A 23118-nucleotide genomic window follows, 5' to 3' on the forward strand; every position below is an offset into this window, starting at 1 on the left:
ATTGCAGGAGTGCCGAAATGTAAAAAATTTTTGTTTTTCAGACAGCCGCAATCAAATAACCCTTTCTGGATTCTTCACGGAACAAAAGTAAATAAAATAAAAATAATAATATAATATGATAATAATAAATAATAATGACACTATTAATCAAATAGATAATAACCAAATAACCTTCTCTGAGTTCTTCACAGAAAAAGGCCCAAAAATAAATAACACTATTGAGAAAAATTTTTAAAAATTCAAAATATTCTCTGGTATTGTTCAGGGGCCGGACCAAATGTGGGGGCGGGCCGTATCCGGCCCACGGGCCGTAGTTTGGGGACCCCTGTTAAAGTGTATTATTTACCAGCATATTGAAATGCACGTCTTTTAGTTTTTATGGCGCTTTCACGCTCAAGTGGGGGCGCCCTTGCGCTTCCTCACGCGAAGAAGATCGTGCTCACGTGAAGAAGAGCGCGCTTACACGCGAAGAAGAAATGCGCATCCAAGCGAGTGAGCAAGTTAGTGAGAGAGAGGAAACACTGCTACGAGCCTACGTTCTTTTTTAATGTTTGTAAAATATCTACAGAGGCATCGCCTGTATGTATCATCTTTTGTGTTGTTGTTGTTGTGTGTTTCCACTCGCGATCGGACACTTAAATCCAGTTGTATAGTGGTTTGAACGATGTGCTAATGCTAGCGAACGCATGCTAACCGTTTTGTTATCACTGTTAGCAGCTAATCATCGCTGATTTACGTTGATGCAAACCTGTTTGTTATTGGGGACGAAATTGATTTGTTTCGTTTCTATTTTTAGTTTCACTCTTCATGTGATGGTTGAATAAAGTCAGCAAATTATACCAACGTCTTCTTTATCGTCATTTGGGAGTTTAGCTAGCTGTATAGCCAGGACTAAGCCTTAGTGTCTTGGTGAGGACAGAGCAGTCTATTCCCCTCCCAATGCAGTTATCTCCACCTTCCCTCCCGATGCAGTTATCTTCACCTTGCAAGACTGCAAGTCGTTTTGTTGTAATTTTTCCTCGTGAAGTGAAGACACACTTTCGAGCGTTTGAACCTACGTGCTGTCATTGTTATGTTTACGGCTGCAATGCTCGTGCTAAACCATCGTAACCTTTCGTTTTCACCCTCTTTCCTGGTGAAGTGTAGCCAAACTTTGGAGCGGGTGGTTCTTGGCGCCATGCTAGTTTGATGCATCTGGACAACAAGACACGTCACGACGCAATATGCGTCTTTAGGAATCGTTAAAGGGATCGTCCAGACTTTTTCATTGTGATGTCGAGGCCTCGAAACACAAGGAACCGGTTCGGAATTGGAATCAGATTTCGATTCCCATCCCTACTGGTTACACCTGCTGGCTCTGGTTGTTTGTTACTCAGGCAGGAGTATTTTTTTAAAGCATTAGAGTTAGGAGATGAAGCCAGACAGAGGAAAAATGTGATCAAACGATTGAAAACCTACTCAGCGGCTGCCATTAACAGGGATAGACATTTAATCCAGTTTAAACTGGGAGGGTGGCATCGATCATTCATCGCCAGCCCCTCCCAATTGAAATTAATTGGTTGTCTATCGCCATCAGTGACACTGAAAAATAATCATTCACTGTCAGCCCTCCCAGCTCAAATTGATTGGATCTGCTGCTATCAATTGCAGTGCATGAGTTGAAGATAACAGTATACTGTATATTTAACTCAAAAACAGTATTGTGCAGTCCAGGGTTAAGCTTTCTTCCCAATTGGCGATCATTCCATTTTATTAACAATCACAATCCTTTTTTTTAAGTATGTCCTTGGAAGTTGAAAAGATATTTAATAAATATTAAGCATTAATGATTGTCTTGTTCAGGAGATCCCTGAACACACACTTCACACAATCTGTAAGGATCATGTCATCGCTGACCTCGGCTGGAAGGGGAGGTGCCAGATAATTAGACAGATAATTTTGAAAACAAGCTGCTATTGAGTGGTGGGGGCTGTTAGGCGGCCTACTTTTATTACTGTGTTCAGACGAGTATAAATTGAATCTCTGATCTCTAAATCTATGTATGCCCAGAGCATATGAAAATTCCAATAAAATGAAAGTTCCTTCCAGATTCTTGGTGTATTTCATGAGATGATATATTAAATACCAAGGTTAAAGTCAGTAGGTAATCTAAGAGACAGATACTGTATGCCATGTAATACAGTAGCTGTAAAGGTCACTCGTTTATCATCCTTTGCAGATATCAGCTTTTTGTTTGTGAGTGTTTATGTGTTGGGGGGAGGGGACCTACTTAAAGTGTCCAATAATGTATTTGACTCTTTGGTGTTTTCATAAGAATGATTAGCTTTGCGGTAGACATCCAGATAAAACATTCCTCCAGCATGATGTCACGCAGCCACGGAAATCTCCTGCCCAATGTAGTGGCTTTAGAGCACTGGACACTAATCAACCAGTCTGTGTTTTCATCCAAGACACTGCCCACTGTTTTTGTCAGCAAAAAAATAGTTTTGTGAACTATCAACTGACAGTTTTGGACACTCCTTCTGGTAATCTGCCACACAATGCTTTAGTCAGAACTTCTACCATTCAAGGTATTTCTCTTATACAACATGTCTAGTGATCTTTGGGTAGCTTGTTTAACGTAATATTTATTAAAGACTGCCCTATTTTAAAGTTTCAATATCTGAATCAATTTTAGCTTAATTTAAATACAACCCAATACACTTCAAAAAGCAGAACCTAAATCAAAATCCGATTAAAGGTTATGTAAAGTCACAGAATTTCCTTTTTTTTTTTTTTTTTTTTAAATGTAATAGAATAATTAGACAGCAATTTCTGTTAAGTTTAATCTCAAGAATGGTGCTGGCTGAGCAATGATTCACACAAGGCTGTTTGCTAACACAAGACTGGAACACTGCCTTCTCTGCGTGATGACAAACAGGAGCCTTCGAGTGAAGAACCTGCACGGAGCTGGCAGTAGTTGTATGACTGTACAATGTCAACAGCTGAATGGAAAATGAAACCTTAGTGCCCTGAGTTCATCCCTCTGCCCAAACAGTGCCCAGAGCATGACTATAATTTATACTCATGAATAGTTTAGGCAGTGGGCAAATATAAAATGTGAAGTGAAAAAAGGGTCAAAGGCTTTAAACTGTTCTAAACTCATTACACAATGTATTATCAGGGTTTTCCCTAGGATTTTTTGAAGCTGTGGTGGTGGGCTGCATCAGAGTTGGACAGCCTCACCATGTTGTGTCGAATTTTATTTTTCATGTTTTTTTCCCCCAAGAAAAACCATAACAAAGATAAATTTGAAATATTTCATTAGCCAGGCTAATGTCGTAGCTCTTAGCTACGCTACAGGTACGTAAAATGAGTAGCTGATTACAGCTACGTTACCCTACGTAATAATACAACATTTTTTCTCGTAGCAATAGTACAACTTGCAACTCGTAGTGACCCAGGGTACGGCAACCCAAAATGTTGAAAGAGCCATATTTGACCAAAAAAAAAAAAAAACTGATACAGTATGTCTGGAGCCGCAAAAATTTAAAAGCCTTATAATGTAAAAGCCTTATAATGAAAGCAACACCGGCTGTATGTATAGATAATAGCTATATTAGCTTACTATAAAAAATGACTTAGCTGGCTATAAATACATAATTAGCGTTCATGATTAAATGTTTTTTTTCTGCAGTGGAGCCTATAGAGAATGACACACCACGTGACTACGCTGTTTTACGATGCCACCTTGAGTTTAACTTCATTACAATATTAATGAATTGAAAGAATGTTTGTGTCATGTGTGTCCTTCTACAGAAACCATTCTAAAACAAAAAATATATATTTCCCTCCCTAATCTTTCTCCATTTTCAAAAATCTCTGAAAAGCCACTAGGGCAGTGCTAAAGAGCCGCACGCTGCTCTAAAGCGGCGGGTTGCAGACCCCCGTCGTAGTCCTTCTTTTTGCTTTTATTTGGCCCTAATACTGGACTGTCTCAGGAAATTAGAATACACAATATTCTAATTTTTTGAGACAGTCCTGTGTATATATACAGGACTGTCTCAGGAAATTAGAATACACAATATTCCAGTCAGGAAATTAGAATATTGTGTATTCTAATTTCCTGAGACAGTCCTGTATATATACACAGGACTGTCTCAAAAAATTAGAATATTGTGTATTCTAATTTCCTGAGACAGTCCAGTACTAGTACGTACTACATTACCACAACAATAATAGTCCTTCTGTCAATGGACCCATTTGAAGGAGTATGGGGGGAAATTCTAATAGCCGTGTAAAGACTTTTACTGGTTTCGGTGAGAAGGTAAATAGTTTTTTGTTGTTCGTGAACTACTTTTCCACACAAACACACATCGAGGTACCATTAACTTAGCAAGGAGCAGGATAAGAGTCTTTTTTCGAGTGTCCCAGAACTCACGAAACTTGAAAAATGCGCGTTTATCAAAGTTTCATCAACCGTGATTGCGTATATCCGTCCGCCAAAACAGCCTGATAGCACGGATATAAGTACGCCTGCCCCCCGTTGTCAAAGTTAGCGCGGAGGCGCTCTAGGCCCCGCCTCTCGGCGCAAATTCATTCAAATTTGGCCTTCCGTCCGAAAAGTGAGATCCAAACTACTGTAATGCCCCGGATACGAGGAAGAAGGAGAGGAGTCTGTATTGGCTTACCCACTTTATTGTGGTAACAATAATAAAGAAAACAATAACAAAATAAAAGCGGGCTGCCGCGACAAGCGACCGTTATCTCTTAATATCTCGCCTGTGCTCCCCATTCTTCCTACTCACTTTCCCCTGCATCACAGCTCCCCAGTCCAAACGTCTCTTAAGGGAGGGCCGCGCTTAGTTACGGACATTACAATAAACTATGAATAGGCTGCCGCTGAACTCTACACACTCTGCTGCCGCTGGTTTGAAACGAACTTAAAAAAAAAAAAAAAAAAATCTCATTTGCAAGGCATGGCGGCTTTTATTTGGGTGTGGCGGTGAGCCACAATCTCTTGTGTGTAGGGGAAACCCTGTATTATACCTGCAAAAGACTAATTGAAGCCAAAACGTTTTGGTAAGGGTAACTGCAAATATATAATTTGATTTGAAACGGTTGAGATTCACAGGAATATAAATATTAGTACATATTAGAGTATGAGTACATGTGTAAGGGTTTATAAGGGTTATTGCATTAATAAAAAGGTATTTTCTTATTACTTCCATTTTATTGCATGAATAAAAATTAGGGCTGTCAAAATTATCGCGTGAACGCGCGGTAATTAATTTTTTAAATTAATCAAGTTAAAATATTTGACGCAATTAACGCACATGTCCCGCCCAGACAGTATTCTGCCTTTTGGTAAGTTTTACAGCAAGGTTTTTTGTGCTGTCTAACAGCGAACTCTTGTGGTCGCTTTGCGACATGGTTTGTTGCTTTCTTGCCAGTTCAATATGACTGCACGACATCTCGGGCTGACGCCTACGTTGTAATGTTGTGCTTATATAATCCTTGGACAAGATTTGTCCGTAAGTATGGTTGTTGTAAAGAATGTACATATTATGTTAGTAAGCGAAATGTTATATTTTTTTGTATGAGATGCTTTTTGTTTATGTTTAGTGAACCTGTATAGCGTGCTAAGCTAACGTTGTTGCTAATGCAATGCTTGTGTACTTTGTTTTTGTAGTTTGTAGAGTGAAATGCCCACTACAGTCCTTATGTACCGTATGTTGAATGTATATATCCATCTTGTGTCTTTTCCATTCCAACAAATTATTTTACAGAATATATATATAATTTACAGAAAAATATGGCATATTTTATAGATGGTTTGAATTGCGATTAGTTGCGATTAATTACGATTAATTAATTTTTAAGCTGTAATTAACTCGATTAAAAATTTTAATCGTTTGACAGCCCTAATAAAAATATATTTTCTTATTACTTAAATCTGCTTATTACTGTGACCACAAGTGTCACACATGTGGAAGATGTGTCGCACCCACACATTACCAGATGGAGGATTTCAAGGGTCACTCTTCACATTGACCCTGCCCCCTCATCCTCAAAGTTCAAATAATTTTTCCCAGCAGAACTACAAAAATCAATCTGTGTAACAGAGTGTTGTATGAGGCCAAAATGATAAGGCATAGTTTATATTATTCATATAATCGTTTTCACATATCTTACCAGAGCTCTCTTCTCTAAATAAACTGCTTCTGAGCATATCATCTACCTTGCATACTTTCTTTTCAGTTACATGAGAAGCCCAATAATTCTGAATCCCGTTCTGTGTTTCCTGCTATTGATTTTCCTTTGATTCCCATCATGTGTACATTACATGGGCCAGTTTCTGCATCACCATGTTTCATTCTCATTTCAGATTGCCCCTAAAACAGTGTGTGAGACTTGCCTATAAAGCCTAATCCAGGCTTAAAATTGGTTTCTCTGTATATTTAACTTTTCTATAAAGTGGGAGTACTCACTTATATGTTACTATATATTGGTGCAGTCTGGTGGAATGCCACCCCTTCCAAATTAACAATATTTCAGGAAATTAAAAAGTATGTTTATGTATACATTTTCAAACATTAAATATTCAGAATACTGTACACTGCAACGTTAATTACAAACACATGATAAACATATCAAAGATTTATATGACAAGATGAAAGCTGGCTGGAGGTCAAAATTCACATGGTGCTGCGTTATTCTGATAGACTGTAAATGTGAAGTGTAGCTCCAGTGTTACAGGAAAGCCTAAATTAGCAGTGATTCAAGCTCAGAGATAAGAAAAACAAATGGGAGTTTGTTTTTTTGTGTTTTTTCCAGGGTTTGCCTGTTGACCTGTGCTCTGAGGGAGAGCAGCCACACCCTTCAGGGACCTCACAGTCAACAGAAATGCTAACATGTCCCGAGTCTCTGTTTAATTTAACAGGCATTTATTATCTCTGAAGCTTTTATGCATACCTTTTATGAAACTGAACAGTGAGCAGCTCATGGACTCAGACCAGCCATTTAGGGCAGTTAAAAACTAACCACATCTTCTGTCAAAGCTGAAGAGAATTACAGTGAAGGGTATTCTGAGTTAACACGCCTCCTCCTTCTTTGGTATTCCAGACTCAAAAGAGATTAAGTGATCTGTTTAGGGGGGTGATGCACCAATTCCTTGCATGTTTTGTCATATCCAAGACTGTGTAAGTGTGAAAAAAAGTTGGGAGAACTTTCATGTTAGGAGCTAGGGGTGTCGCAGTCATTTTGGCTCCCAGGACACATTAATGGCAATTTGATCTTAAGTGGGCCGCACGAGTATGAGTTTGGCATATGAAGTTATAAAGAATGACAATTATTCTACCCATTTTTAAATATGATAAATTTACAGGTGGTTATGTTGCTGCAAATTGACTTTTATTTATTCATCAAAATAAACGTAACAAAAAACTATGAATCACTGCTTTAATTTACTAGATTTTTCAGACTATGTGCCACTACCTTTTTCTCTCCCTTTGAAATCTGCGGCTTTAATAACAAAACGGCTTGTTTATAGGGTTCTTTTCGAGCTTCATGCCTTCCTGTTACAAAGCATATATTTTAATTCATCCCATTTTGCTTAGCTGTCTAAAGAGTTTGCTAATGTGTGTTTAGTGTCTCTACCTACTAGCATGAATGTTGCATTATCCAACAACACACATAAATTAAAGCTAACAATGGGGGTCATTAGATGTATTACAAAACAAGGAAAATCTACAGATTCATCCATTATCACCTCTGCGTCACCTCATAAATGAATGTATGAGCGAGAAATCATTTTAAAGTGTACCCACATCTCAACATCAGTCTTGAAATCTTGACAACCTCATCACTGTCTTAGCAAAATACTGAAAGAACTTCTGAAAGAATTGACAGCGCATCGAACCGACATGGTTTGGGTTATAGATAGTGATAGATAGTAGCACTACACTTCCATTCACTGAAATTTTTTAATAGACATGTAAATGCAAAAACTCATTTTAAGTCCTCATTTACACATAAATCCATGCAACAAACTATTGTATTATACATACAGTTATTGCTTCTGCAAGAGCACACTAAGTTGCTAACTGAAAAAAAAAATATTGGTCTTTCTATCCTATCGACGTGTGCAAGCCTAAAAGACTTGCATTATGTAAGCTCATATACTTCTGGTTTCATGGTATCCATATCAAAATAAATGCTAGTCACAAAATATGATTGTGTATTTATGAATGAACTATACGTGACTGTAGGACAGATTGGACCCCCATTGCGTGACAGTTCTGGCCTATGGGCTGTACATTTGACACTCCTGTGTTAGGGTGTCACTTTGCGAAAGAAAGTAGTGAGAGGAGTGAGAAAAAGAGAAGTCAGAGAGAGAGAGAGAAAATCAGAGTGAGACCATGTGCATGAGGTGCATTCACCGTGAGTGTCAGCTGTGAGGGGTGACCTGTGGAGACATTCCCGGACTTTGTGGTTGGTGACTGTCACACTGGCTCCAGTTGCCCTGAATACCATAGCCAAGCAATAATGTCACAGCCTTTCAGTGTCAGGAAACAAGTCAAATTCAAATTCACACATGCTTACTATCAAACATCAGTGAACTCTACGATACCAAGCATCAAATCAGGTGTCAAGGGATTTGCATCATTACTATATTCTCTTAGGAAGTCATACACCCAAAGTATTTCTTAAGTCTCCTTGGCAGCAAAGAAGAAATTTCCACTACTCCTTTCAAAAAGTACACACTTCATAAAAAGTTGCAGTGGAACACATAATATATAAGAAATACAACAAACCAGCAAAATTGGCATGTGAGTGAATGCAAGGTTGTTCCTTTCTCAAGTAAAAAGGTTGAACACATGTTTTGTGTGCTCACCTGTACTGATAGTAATGAATGCATCACGGCAACCACCTTTAGAAACAAGGACCAAAGAGTCATTTTCACAGCCACAGTTCCCCACATGTATAAATGCATTGAGCTGATTAATAGAGAGATGTTTTTTTTTTTTTTTTTTTTTTTTGTTGCTAAACAGTAATGGTAATTGACAGGTTTATTTTTCGCCATTTCTAATTTTCATAATATTTACAGTATATTTTATTTTGTGTACTGTGTTGACAAACATATACTCTATAGATCATAATGTGAATGCTGCTTTTTGTTAATTTTATCACAGTATGCAATATAGATACAGCATATGAACATGCTGAAAACAATGTAAGGCAAGAAATACAAGCAGAGAAGTTAAAAAAAGCTCTACCTAACTGGAAAAAAAATCATTATTTAACAGGACAAGTGCATACAAAAATCAATTAACTAAAACTGTGTGAAAATAGTTTGACCAACAGCAGTAGCAGATCTGGTTTGTTTCTTTGAAAAAGGACAGTAGCTTGTTTTCAGCAATGTAATTCAATGTCTGACAGGAAGGATGTAAGCCTGAGGAAGAATCCCTTTGGAACTCATGCTCCCTTAAAAGGCCCTGAAGGATTCCTTCACAGCAGTGTTATTATTGCCCAACAGTAATCTAGTACAGTATTTCCTAAATTGTATTCCAGCGCTGATCGATGCAAGGGAGTAAGATGCTGACAACAACAAAAAGATGATTATAGAACATAAAACACGTTTTGGCTGCACACATCGGATCTGCCTTCTATCAAGACACGTTACACTGTGACTAACTATGCATGTAATTCAAAGTACTGTAGCATTCTCCGACTGCTAGTGGAACAGTTACACGATAACTGATTTTCTGGTTTACTTGCCCAATAAATGAGTTCACCTTTCAGAGAGCATCCTTTATTGTTTGGCTGATAAATCTAATGTATGTATATACAGTGGGGCAAATAAGTATTTAGTCAACCAGTAATTGTGCAAGTTCTCCCACTTGAAAATATTAGAGAGGCCTGTAATTGTCAAGATGGGTAAACCTCAACCATGAGAGACAGAATGTGGAAAAAAAAAAAAAAATGAAAGAAAATCACATTGTTTGATTTTTAAAGAATGTATTTGCAAATCATGGTGGAAAATAAGTATAAAGTATAAAATAAGTATAAAATAAGTAAGCCAAACGTTTTCTGTAACTCTTCACAAGCTTTTCATACACTGTTGCTGGTATTTTGGCCCATTCCTCCATGCAGATCTCCTCTAGAGCAGTGATGTTTTGGGGCTGTCGTTGGGCAACACGGACTTTCAACTCCCTCCAAAGATTTTCTATGGGGTTGAGATCTGGAGACTGGCTAGGCCACTCCAGAGCCTTGAAATGCTTCTTACGAAGGCACTCCTTTGTTGCCCTGGCTGTGTGTTTGGTATCATTGTCATGCTGAAAGACCCAGCCACGTCTCATCTTCAATGCCCTTGCTGATGGAAGAAGATTTTCGCTCAAAATCTCTCGATACATGGCCCCAATTATTCTTTCCTTTACTCTACACAGATCAGTCGTCCTGGTCCCCTTTGCAGAAAAAACGCCCTAAAGCATGATTGTTTCCAACCCCATGCTTCACAGTGGGTATAGTGTCCTTCGGATGCAATTCAGTATTCTTTCTCCTCCAAACACGAGAACCTGTGTTTCTACCAAAACGTTCTATTTTGGTTTCATCTAACCATAACACATTCTCCCAGTCCTCTTATGGATGATCCAAATGCTCTGTAGTGAACCGCAGACGGGCCTGGACATCTACTGGCTTCAGCAGGGGCACACTTCTGGCAGTGCAGGATTTGAGTCCCTGGCGGCGCATTGTGTTACTGATGCCTTTGTTACTGTGGTCCCAGCTCAATGTAGGTCATTCACTAGGTCCCCCCGTGTGGTTCTGGGATTTTTGCTCACCGTTCTTGTAATCATTTTGACGCCACAGGGTGAGATCTTGCATGGAGCCCCAGATCGAGGGAGATTATCAGTGGTCTTGTATGTCTTCAGTTTTCTAATAATTGCTCCCACGGTTGATTTCTTTACACCAGGCGTTTTACCTATTGCAGATTCAGTCTTCCCAGCCTGGTACAGGTCTACAATTTGTTCTCTGGTGTCCTTCGACAGCTCTTTGGTCCTGGCCTTAGTGGAGTTTGGAGTGTGACTGACTGAGATTGTGGAGAGCTGTCTTTTATACCGATAATAAGTTAAAACAGGTGTCATTAATACAGGTAACGAGTGAAGCCTTGTTAGAGCTCGTTAAACCTCGTTAGACCTCGTTAGAAGAAGTTAGACCTCTTTGACAGCCAGAAATCTTGCTTGTTTGTAGGTGACCAAATACTTATTTTCCACTCTAATTTGGAAATATTTATAAAATTTGTTTTTTTCCACATTCTGTCTCTCATGGTTGAGGTTTACCTATGTTGACAATTACAGGCCTCTCTAATCTTTTCAAGTAGGAGAACTTGCACAATTGGTGGTTGACTAAATACTTATTTGCCCCACTGTATATGTGCATATAGAGTACACAACTCATATACTATTTTCTGCCAACTCTCCATTTTCTGTAGGTAAAGTGTACTGTCGCTCTAGGGGCAGTGAATCGATGGCAACTGGACAATTGTTGATGTTGTAGAAGATGATTTGCCTCTCATAACAGCAGGAATGATCAGTTTATCAACAATGCTAAGGGGAGAGCTTTAGCCTGGGTTTTGGTATAGAAACCCAACTTCCTGTACAGCATCACTCTTGAGAAATTAAAAACAACAGTGGTCTTGTATAAAATTCATGAACAGCAATCAGTTGGAAACCTGACATTGTGAGCACAATTGAGCAGTTTGACGCTACATTCCATTTTAGACTGCCCGATTTCACCATCAAAGTAAACCAGTTTAAAGCTGGGTTCAAACTTTGAATTTGGATAGTGGAAGGTCGACATGAATGCTTCATGGGGTGAATTTTTGGTACCTGTGGAAAACACTGCGGCTGTCGTGGCGGTAAAAAAGGCAAAAATAAAAAAAGTGATGACTGTTGTATTTTCATTCCACGGTATAATTAAATAAGATGAAACGTAAAATGCTTTGGTATCCTTCTCCTGACAGATTTCCTTGACCAGAGATCTAACAAATGCTTTGGACGATCTCTGCAGACCATGACTTGTGGTGTAAATTGAGCCTACCAAAATAAATGTCAGGTATGTTCTGCCTCCCATTTAACGTGATTTGGCATGATTTCTCAATTCTCACCACAGACATATCCCCAGTTAAAAGATGCACATTATCACATTTAATAATATTGTGTCTCCTTCCAAGTATATAGATTTTTCAATTTGAGTTTTACTGTCTCACAAAATTATGTTTTGAAATGTTGGTCTAATTTTCTTGTATCACAAAAGCCCTGGCATTTGAACGGGAGTCTGTAGACTTTTTATTTCCACTCTAAATGATTTGCAATTCAATCAGTCATTAATCATTTATTTTTTTCCATTATTACAGCCTGTTAAGTGTGCAAGTATTTATACCTAATAAAAAATGGAATTTAATTTAGTACAGTAAATAGCTTGCCAACTATAACCCGTTAATTGGATGATTGAATATGTCCCTGGCTATACAGTACTAGGATTATTTCAAGACCAGCATACCAAAAGGACAGGGCCTTACAGAACATTCACTTTGGCAAATTATGGATGCCAGCCATGGTTGTGCTCCATCAGTAATCTACCCAACATAAACAGGGTAATCCCCTTTAGGTGGCTGTGGAACATCGGCATCAGCTGCTGCTAGCACACATTGCCTACGACGTCAGTCGGAGGACAGCCTGGACTCCACCATCCATTCAACTGCAGTTTAGGGCAGGCGATGAGCAGCAAGCAATATTACAGGTCGCATACTTTATTACTCATTCACTATAATTCAATTATTAAAAGCTGAGATGATATTTTTGGTAGTATGGATCATTTTTTTCCTTGGTTGAAGAAATTGAATATTAACTGTCATTTCATCAATTTCCTGTCAATAAAATAAACTGTTAATATTACATAAAATAAAGAAAGTCTTGGTGAATGTTCTAAATTCCTGTGTTAATGCCAATGTTAGTAGCTGAAAGTGCTAATGAAGAAGTTGTCATAGTGACCTAATACTTTTCTTTTAGAGACATCAAACAATTTGAACAGCAAAAAAGTATTACATGTTACTAAATTTTCTTTTAATGCAGTCTAAACCAGTTATGATTATCATTTCTCATGTGTAATAAGCAATTGATGAAAATCAAAGTGTAGTATATCAAAACCCTACACAAAATACATTGTGCACACAGAGTATATACAGGCAACTTCCATAGTTAATCAAATACAGGGTGACCCAAAAAAAAACGGGCCCCAACTCTAATTAGGCCCCGTTTCTTAGTGTTTTGTCAGAATGAAATGAAACTTTGGTCATAACTAGTTGATTATATTCAAAACATCACATCAAAACACTAGGGTCTTTGGCCTTTTTTCCTCCGTTCTACAGCGTATGTTTTAGATGGCCTTCATTTACCTCCATGCATTTCTTGAGGCGCTACTTCATTGGGTCTGGAGGACCCCCAGAAGACATTTGTCTTGGAGTTCGCCTTTCCATCAAGATGGAAGTGGGCTTCATCTAATGAAGTAGCCACCAAGCCCCTGCACTCTCCTAAGTGCACGGTGTGGGCTGCAATCTCGGCCAGAGGCATCATTGGACCAATCTTCATCGAAGAATCTGGCGCAGCAGTGACAGTCACCAAGGAGCGGTATGTGGAGGTCCTCAAAACCTTCAAGAATGAGCTCCAGACCATCTACCCGTCGCTCATGAGCAAGTTCTGGTTCCAGCAAGACGGAGCAAGTTCTCACACCTCAAACCTGTCCCGAGATTGGCTGAAAGAGAACTTTGGAGGCCGAGTGATCAGTCTCAAGACTGATTTTGAGTGGGCACCCCATAGCCCGGACCTAAGCCCCCCAGATTTTTTTCTTTTGGGCTATCTTAAGAACAGAGTCTACGCAGGGAAACCCAGAACCATCACGGAACTCAAGAAAGCCATCAGGGAGGAGATGAGAGCCATTACCAATTCAGTCTGTAAGAACGTCATGGACAACTTCGTGCTGCGCCTCAAGAAATGCATGGAGCTAAAAGGAGGCCATCTAGAACATATGCTGTAGAACGGAGAAAAAAAGGCCAAAGACCCTAGTGTTTTGATGTGATGTTTTGAATATAATAAACTAGTTATGACCAAAGTTTCATTTCATTCGGACGAAACACTAAGAAACGGGGCCGAATTAGAGTTGGGGCCCGTTTTTTTTGGGTCACCCTGTAGTAACCACTTCCATTTGCACAAACAATGCAGAGATTAAGTACAATGTTAGTTATGAGAACGTTACACCTTACACATCCCTTTATATTTTCTAAAGTGTGGTCAAGAAAAAATCTCCAAGAAGCATCAACCAAATGCAGGGACGCTGGAAGTAACTCACAGCAGGGGGTGCTGAGGATCTTTTTTGGTTTTTCCCATTCAAAAACAGTCATTTCGGTCCAAATTTGTCATGCTCGCGCATTTTCTCCATACAAGGCGTGCACATTGGCAGTACACACGCATGCTGGATAGTTTACATACTACTACTACAACAACTACTACAAAGACAGCATTCTGTTACATCTACAGTGTGTGTTGGAGTTTTTGTATTGGAAATAAAAGCGCCCGTGTGTTATAATGCAATCCCGGCAGCTAGATGGTACAATGAAACACGAGCACATTTGAAAACTAAAAGGTAACAGGTCAGTTGCACACGAATAACCAACAGCGCTCTGCACGCCGGAAGCTCAACAGGAACAACAAATAATATAATATGGCTACAATGCAAGCATGTCTTACATACAGTATTTGAAGACACCAAAGACATTTCCCTTCTGGACTCCACGGTCTACTTTTCCTCGCTGGGCACTATTATAGAATTATTATCATAATAATCTTCATTTTGCCACCAAATTGAACTTTGGAAAAATTCACTGTTTTTGTAAAGAAAAAAATCGTTTTTGTGCCATGTTATCGCCTCCTCTGTCAACAGTTAACTTTTCCATTCCAATAGCGCCTTATTCTATGTGACCAGGTAGCAAGCAAAGTGTCAGGTGGTGACCATGTTATTAATTAATTTTTTCAACATATATATTTAATCTCCAAAGTTAAATACACTATTGCTTCAATGTGTTTGCATTTATTTATTTTTCATAAAAATAATCTACCAAACCTTTTTTCACTCTGACACCAGAAGGTGCTGCATCACCCTCAACACCCCACATCCCGCGCCACTCATTAAATGAATCACCGATCAATGCTAAAAAAAAAAAAAAGACTGGCTTTGATTAACACTGAAAAGAATAAACATTAATATGAAATGAAGGTGAAGAATGATGGAGAGAGGGGTTGCTAGGTCGTCACCAATGTGCCTTAATAAGGAGTGAATCCAGTTACTAAATGCAACACTGATTAAGTCTAGCAGGGAAGACGTCTGAAATGTAAACAACTGCCACAAAGCAAGCTGCTGCTTCCTATAACCTTGGAAAGAACCAGGACAACAAACTGGATTTAGATTAATTTTAACAATCATCCACATTACAATAATTTGCTTTTACTGTAAAATTTCTTCTCCTCTTGCAAGTTATTGATAGGATCCTTAACCCAACTAAATTGAAACAATTAATAGAGAGTATATAATATATGCCTGAACAACAATCAACATCATTTCCTGCTGTATATGTTGCTGATATCTGAAAGTAAAATATATTGACATTACCAAATATACATTTATATTAGGAGTGCAACGGTTTGCGGTTCAAAGCCGAACCGTACGGTTCGCCCTGTATGGTTCAATACGCCTTTATAAACCGCACCTTTTCGGTTTTGCAATTAATTTATTCCGAACGCTTGTGGAATGAATTGGTTGAGCTCTGTGTGCGACATGAAGCACAGCTGTGGAGAAATTCCCGCCCCGCCGCAAGTAAATGTCCAATCGCTGTCAAGCACCTGTGTAATAGAAGCCGAGTAATGCCCTCTCTCGCTTACGAGCGAAGTGAAAGTGAAACAAGAAAGAAAACAAAAAGCTATGGCGAGCGGAGGAGTGGAGAGACCGAATCGTGAGGAAGCACCGGCTTCTTTCAAATCTGCAGTGTGGCAACATTTCGGTTTCCCCGTGGACTACAATGCGGTGGGAGAGAAAATGGGAGGGAGAGAAAATATTGAAAAAAAAAAAAAAAAAAAAAAAAAAAAACAATTTGCAAGCATTGCTCAGCACTTGTTCCCTATGCTAATGGCAACAATTATAACATGACTCCGGCACCTCAGCCGGCATCACGCACAAATATCACTTTCTCAGAGCAGGACAACCCCGGAGATGACACCAGTGAAAACACACGGCGGGCTTCGTTAATTTATTTGCAACGCTTGAACCACGTTACATTGTTCCCTCGGGGACATATTTCTCCAACAACGTATTCACCGACATTTATGAAATGGCACGCAAAGCCATCGAAGATGACTTCGCTGAAGCACATAGTTTCGCCGTGACCACTGATAGTTGGACGTCCTGTGCTACAGAGTGCTACTACCTAACTGTAACGGTCCACTATAATTCATACCTGTCAAGTTGTACAGTCTCGGCGTAATTTGTACATGTGAGCACTGATTTTTAAATGTGTACGCCGTACGTTACGTTCAAATTCTGTACGTTTTTCGTGCATTACGTTATTTTTCCTCCGTTCGTTAATACGTTGGTTGAATGATGCGAGAAAAGTCAGAGGCATGGAGATGGAAGAGTGTTTGTTGTGACGCTGTAGCAAATGCGATGCTAGGCTAGGTGGCTCCAATATTTCCTGACTGTACCCGACAGCCTACAACCTACACCTAGATATCTCAAGCATATAGAACTACATGTGAAATGACAGACTCGGTAGCGTTAGTAAACAGCCGCCATTCTAGAGTAGTAAACTTCTCAGAAAGGCTCTGTTGTAGTGAACCTTCCTAGTGAACTTAAGTAACTTTTTATCTAAAATACTCCTAAATCGGAAAAATCTTGACTTGAGTCTATCTTTAAATGATGAAACAGTTTTAAAAGTTTCACAGGTCGAAAGTAGACAGAAGGGAACTAATGCAAAAACGGGAGCAATTTTATCAACTTTAGCGGTTGATTCAGAACATTAAATGACCTCCAAACATAGCAAAGGTTACTATGTTTTTTTTATTTTATTTTTTTTAAATGAAAAAAAAAAAAACATGAAAGGTAACACCAGTTACTTTGCCAAGTAACTTTTTTACTACTGTGTGTGTATTTCAGTAGTCAGTCACTAAACTAGCCAAAGAGCTAAGAGGCATTTTAACAGTCGAGCATGTTTACATTTTAAGTGTTTATTCATTTTCTTAAAAGCAAAATAAAGGCAGTTAAAAAAAAAAAAAAAAAAAAAAAAATCAAATTGAAACCGAACCGAAACTGTGATCCCAAAACCGAAGTTCAAACCGAACCGTGGGCTAACTGAACCGTTGCACCCCAAATATATATATATATATATATATTAAGGCTGATAAACGATTAAAATTTTTAATCGAGTTAATTACAGCTTAAAAATTAATTTATCGTAATTAATCGCAATTAATCGCAATTCAAACCATCTATAAAATATGCCATATTTTTCTGTGAATTATATATATATTCTGTAAAATAAATTGTTGGAATGGAAAGATAAGACACAAGATGGATATATACATTCACCATACGGTACATAAGGACTGTAGTGGGCATTTCACTCTACTGTCATTTAAATCTGTCTATGCTGTCCTCACTCCGAAGCGTCTACTTTTTCCAAAGCTAGACAGCTAGTGAACGACGCCTTAATAATCAGACTTCTTCCTTTTTCATCTGATTTATTAATAAAATGGCCTCAAACCATTGTCCTCTTTAGACCGTCCTAAAACTACAAAAAAAAAAAGTACACAAGCATTGCATTAGCAACAACGTTAGCTTAGCACGCTATACAGGTTAACTAAACATAAACAAAAAGCGTCTCATACAAAAAGCATAACATTTCGCTAATTAACATAATATGTACATTCTTTACAACAACCATACTTACGGACAAATCTTGTCCAAGGATCATATAAGCACAACAGAGACGTTGTGCAGCCATATTGAACTGGCAAGAAAAGAATAAACCATGTCGCAAAGCGACCACAAGAGTTCGCTGTTAGATAGCAGAAAAAGCCTTGCAGAATACTGTCTGAGCGGGACATGTGCGTTAATTGCGTCAAATATTTTAACGTGATTAATTTAAAAAATTAATTACCGCGCGTTAACGCGTTAATTTTGACAGCCCTAATATATATACATATATATACAAATATATATTTAACAGAGTGGCAATTCCAAATTATTCACAGAGAAGCGTTGTTGCAGTTAAGAAAAAAAAAAGAAAATGCATATTAAAAACACTAATTAATGGTGATTGACAAGCAATCTATTTTGATCACTACCAGACCAACCGGTCAAAATTAATTGGACATCTATAGCTGCCAATTGCAGCCAAAGAGTGATACAAAGTGCCTGCCTGATAAGTCTTTAATTATTAATCGATTGAATCAATTAATAAATTAGTTTCCAACAAATGTTATAATCTTTTTTTGCCGGCAGCAATGAGCAGTCCCTTTTGGTTCATTGTTTGTAAGTAAAGTAGTGCCAGTGATCAGGGGCAAGAGAGAGTTCACTGCTACACTCAGGTTGGGTTGCTGAATCAATATTACGAAGTGTCTAGATCCAGGGTGCCTCCGTCAGAGGTGAGTAAATTAAGCCAATTCATATTGTTTGTATTCTTTGTTGATGAGATATTACTACTTAGCATGGAGAGCTAAACTAGTTGGCGATTATGCTAATCAGTGTCTAAGTGTCTGTTTGTATTGTTTTGGAGAGGCATATTAGCATTTGATATATTGTTAGATAGTAAAGTTGTCTCATTTCTTTAATACAACTTAAATTAGTTAAAAGTTAAATTGTGAAGGTAATTGAAAAAAGTGACATTAATCTGATTAATTGATTAATTTTTTAAATTATAAAATATAATTGTTAGTTGCAGCCCTACTGCCCAAACTTGGTGGGTTTATTTTTATTGCACTTTGATGGTTATGTTTGTTTGTTTGATTTTGTTTTTTTTTAAACATGTATCTGTAAAAAATTTTGTGTAAAGAATACATTATTGTTGACTTTAGCAACTACTAATGAGTCCAATAATTTTCTGCACCTATTGTTTGTAACCTTTCCATAAAGGATTTCACTGAAAAGGAATACAAGATGAACTGTGCTAGAGGAAAAATTGCACAGTCAAAATTTTAGACACATTTGTAGCTGTATCCATGGCAATAAAAAAATGGTAAATGTATTTGATCAATTGCGCAGTGTACGAAATCAGCCTTAAGATTGCATCAACCCAGTGACAAAACAATTACGATAAGTGTAAAATTATGTCTATTTCATAAAGGGTCCTGCCTGTGGAAAAGAATCAGAGAATCATTCAGACTTAACCTCCCCAACTGATCGCCGAGCAGGATCAAAGGTGAGCTGAGCAGACTTATTGCTAGAGTCATGCATAAAATGTGGAACACTTCTGCAAAACCTGGTGGACTCTTGTAACCCACAACACTCAAGAACGAGCAAGAGAAAAATCCCCAATCAATAAACAATAGCTTCCATCACTGCAAATGCACACAAGTACATTATAATGACATATAAAATGTTATTGGCCCCTACAACAGAGCAGAACAGCTGAATTTTCACTAAAACTTCACATCATGTAGTCAAACACCAGACGTCATCACACAGGTTCCCACCTTTATACTTCTCCCTGACGCTTTCGTAAGCCTGGATGAAGTCCTGCTCCTCAGCGTCCGGAGGCAGGTATGCAGGTTCGTACATTGCCATGCCAGTCCTCTCACCCTCTTTTCCTCCTTCTCCCCCAACTCTACCTCTTCCCCGTGTTTTCAGTTACTTCGTGTCAGAGCGTTTGGTTTTTGTTAGGAAGTCAGTGTTGTCCTCTGTCAGCTCTCTCAGCAGTGTGTGAACCCTCCACAGCTGCCAACTTCATTCCACAGTCCTGCTTCACACACATCCCTAAACACACGCACACTCACAAAAACGAATACAGACGTCCGGCCCCTCCTTTTAAAGATACACTGACTAGAAGGGTATGCACTCACTCACCGCTTGGACTCGCAAAGTAATAAGAGCAGAGTTCAAGCACTGCCCTTACCGGTAACACTTCAACTCAACTGGAATGTCATTGATGGCGGTATAAACTCAGAGGGCAGATTATTAGGTACTCCAACACACCCAGAGTTGTACTAAAATTTGGTGATAAAAAAACAGTGCTTTTGACCAACCCTGAATGAAAACTCTCATAAAAGACTACTTAAGCAAGGATGGTGTGGGGTTAGTCACTTCGCACTTCGTGAGCATCTGTGAGAAAATCAAGTCCAATGTACAATTGCAAATGCAATTAGGAATTTCTTCATCCACAGAAAATCTAACGACATCTCTGCACTTAAGCAGCAAGGCCAAAGAATGGCTGGAGTATTACATCTCCTGGAAGCGTGGGCTGTGTGACGTAGCCCTGTGTCTTGTTCCAGGACAAAATTGAGTGGCATGCCTGAAGAAATTGAACTGAACTGATTTATTAAGCAGCAAAGCCAAAACAAACACTGAAATCCTAAGACATAGCAAAGGCAAGTTAGTAAAACCATCCCAAGCAAAAGCCATGACTGTATTAACAACACCCAGAAATGCCACCAGCATCTTTGGGACCAAGCTCATCAGAAATTACTGACACAAAGTTGAATATTGCACTGTGGTTTAATGAGTCCACATTTTAGATTAATAAAGTTTTGGTAAATTTAAACTGGGGCGAAGAGGAAAAGGAACATACAGACTGTTATCGGAGCAAAATTGAAAAGCCAAGTATCAAGTATAACTTGCAGATCTGTGAAGGCACCAAAAAGGTTCAGCTTTTGCAGTCACATATGCTGCTATCCACGCAGCATCTTTTACAGGGACATCCCTGCTAATTTCAGCAAAAATATCCCAAGCCACATTCTGCACGTATTAAATGCATACGTGAAGTTTAAGGGGGGGTCCGGGGGAGCGAAAAGTATCATTGCATTTAATTGACGTTCCTATATATATGATTTTAAAGTTAACATTCTCCGGTAAAATATTGTCTATAAAATTTGTAAAGCAATAAAACAAGCAACAAAAATGAAAATGAACAAAACAAGATATTTTTATAATGGGTCAAAAATATTTTTCGAACAGATCATGTGACTAGCACCTTAGACGGTCATTTGCTTTGCTAAGCCAAAACCACCCGACAACCGAAGAGACAAGATATGTAATATTTTCAAACCAAAGCTTTCAAAAGTGACAACAACTACTGAGCAAGAACCAAGGATTGAAAATGTGGACCATGAAACGCCAGAGAGCACCGCCAAAATGGTGAGCGGAGTTTCAATTTGCCCCTCTAAAGACGCTAATTCTACAACAACCCCACCACTGGTGTCTTGCTGACGTAGTTACCCCCGTCAAAAATTGTATCCCCTGGGAGCGCACACACACACACACACACACACACACACACACACACACGCACACACACACACACACACACACACATTAGGTATTAGGGATATTGCACTTGTATTGCTCCAAAATAAATCTTAATAAACTCCGGTATAAGTGCCACGCCAGTGCTGTCAGAGTCACGAAGCTTGACGGATTACCAACAGTAATTAACGGGGAGGACATAGGTGGAGTTTGACTGTTGGGGCAGGGGAGGCACAACATGTTGATGACCCCGAAACGCAGTGTCAACAATAAAATTAACTTTCAAGAATATTGAAAATAAGCGTTTTTTGTTTCCCATCATTCTTGAGGGCAATTCTAAATCAGGCTGCTTAGGACAGCTATACTTTTCGCCATGATCGTCATCCATTTAATATGCTACGCCCGCCGGTTTCATGCCAATGTAGTTACCCCCGTCAAAAATTATATCCCCTCGGAACCACTGTGCTACACTGATTTGCTTGAGTTCCATGTTTTTTTTATGTAGTTATCTACAAGGTTTTAAAACATGGCCCGTACATAAAAACACATTTTTTCTTATAATGTAACATACTGTACATACTGAACATAAAGAGACAATGTTTTACTGTTTTACTCATAGAATGACCTATAACTGTTATTACTGTAATTCAAGTCCTGTATGGAATTTCTCCAGTTTAATAAACGTCAATGTCCAAAATGTATAAATGTGGTTCTTTTCTGGCTTCAATTAATTGTTTAAGTCGACATGACTCATAACTAATGTGTGTGTGTACACTCTCACGGCCAAGGGATACAATTTTTGACGGGGGTAACTACATTGGCAAGACACCGGTGGTGGCTCTGTTGTACAATTAGTGTCTTTAGTTGGGCAAATTGAAACTCCGCTCACCATTTTGACAGTGGTCTCTGGCGTTTCATGCTCCACATTTTCAATCCTTGGTTCTTGCTCAGTAGTTGTTGTCACTTTTGAAAGCTTAGGCGTGAAAAAATTGCATATACCCATCTTGCCTCTTCGGTACTCAAGTGGTTTTGGCTAAGCAAAGCAAATGACCGTCTGAGGTGCTAGTCACATGATTTGTTCGAAAAATAAAGTTGACCCATTATAAAAAAATATCTTTCATTCATTTCATTCATTTTCGTTGTTGGTTTTATTGCTTTACATTTCTATAGACAATATCTTACAGGAAAACTTTATTTTTCTAAATTTTAAAATCATATACAGAATAGGAAAGTTAATTACATGCAATAACACTTTTCGGCCACCAGGGGGCCTAGCGTCTTGGCACCCCGTTAAACTCCGCGTATGGGGGAGGTTGACCTTTTGCGAAAGGTCAAATGCGTAAAAGCCCCAAATAAGAATAATGAAGACTTTGAAATTTACCCCCCAAAAGAAATAGCCTCTTACCTCAAAGTGGTCTGCGATTTTCTACAATCTTTTCCCCCAAGGCACAATTATCATCATTTCAATACTGATAATGTGCAATACCACCCTCTGGTGATCGAGTTACAGCAACTGTGACAACTAAGCCATAGCACAATGAACTGCGTTCCCTCCTATATTTTGTATGGCTATAGAAT

At 38.6% G+C, this 23118-nt stretch overlaps 1 protein-coding gene across 7 annotated transcripts in view; it reads right to left on the reverse strand.

The window, feature by feature from the left end:
* plecb (plectin b) overlaps positions 1-23118 on the reverse strand; it is a 172609-nt gene that overhangs the window by 134931 nt on the left and 14560 nt on the right. For 2 of the 7 annotated variants that reach the window (XM_057834651.1, XM_057834650.1), the window contains exon 1: positions 19776-20052. The exons of the other annotated variants lie outside the window; for them this stretch is intronic. In XM_057834651.1, the coding sequence (XP_057690634.1) occupies positions 19776-19866 (91 nt within the window). In that variant the 5' untranslated portion in view covers positions 19867-20052. Of the gene's footprint in view, positions 1-19775; positions 20053-23118 lie in introns of those variants that run through there. 7 annotated transcript variants of the gene reach the window in all.

Source organism: Corythoichthys intestinalis, chromosome 4, assembly GCF_030265065.1.
Source record: "Corythoichthys intestinalis isolate RoL2023-P3 chromosome 4, ASM3026506v1, whole genome shotgun sequence".
Lineage (NCBI taxonomy): Eukaryota > Metazoa > Chordata > Actinopteri > Syngnathiformes > Syngnathidae > Corythoichthys > Corythoichthys intestinalis.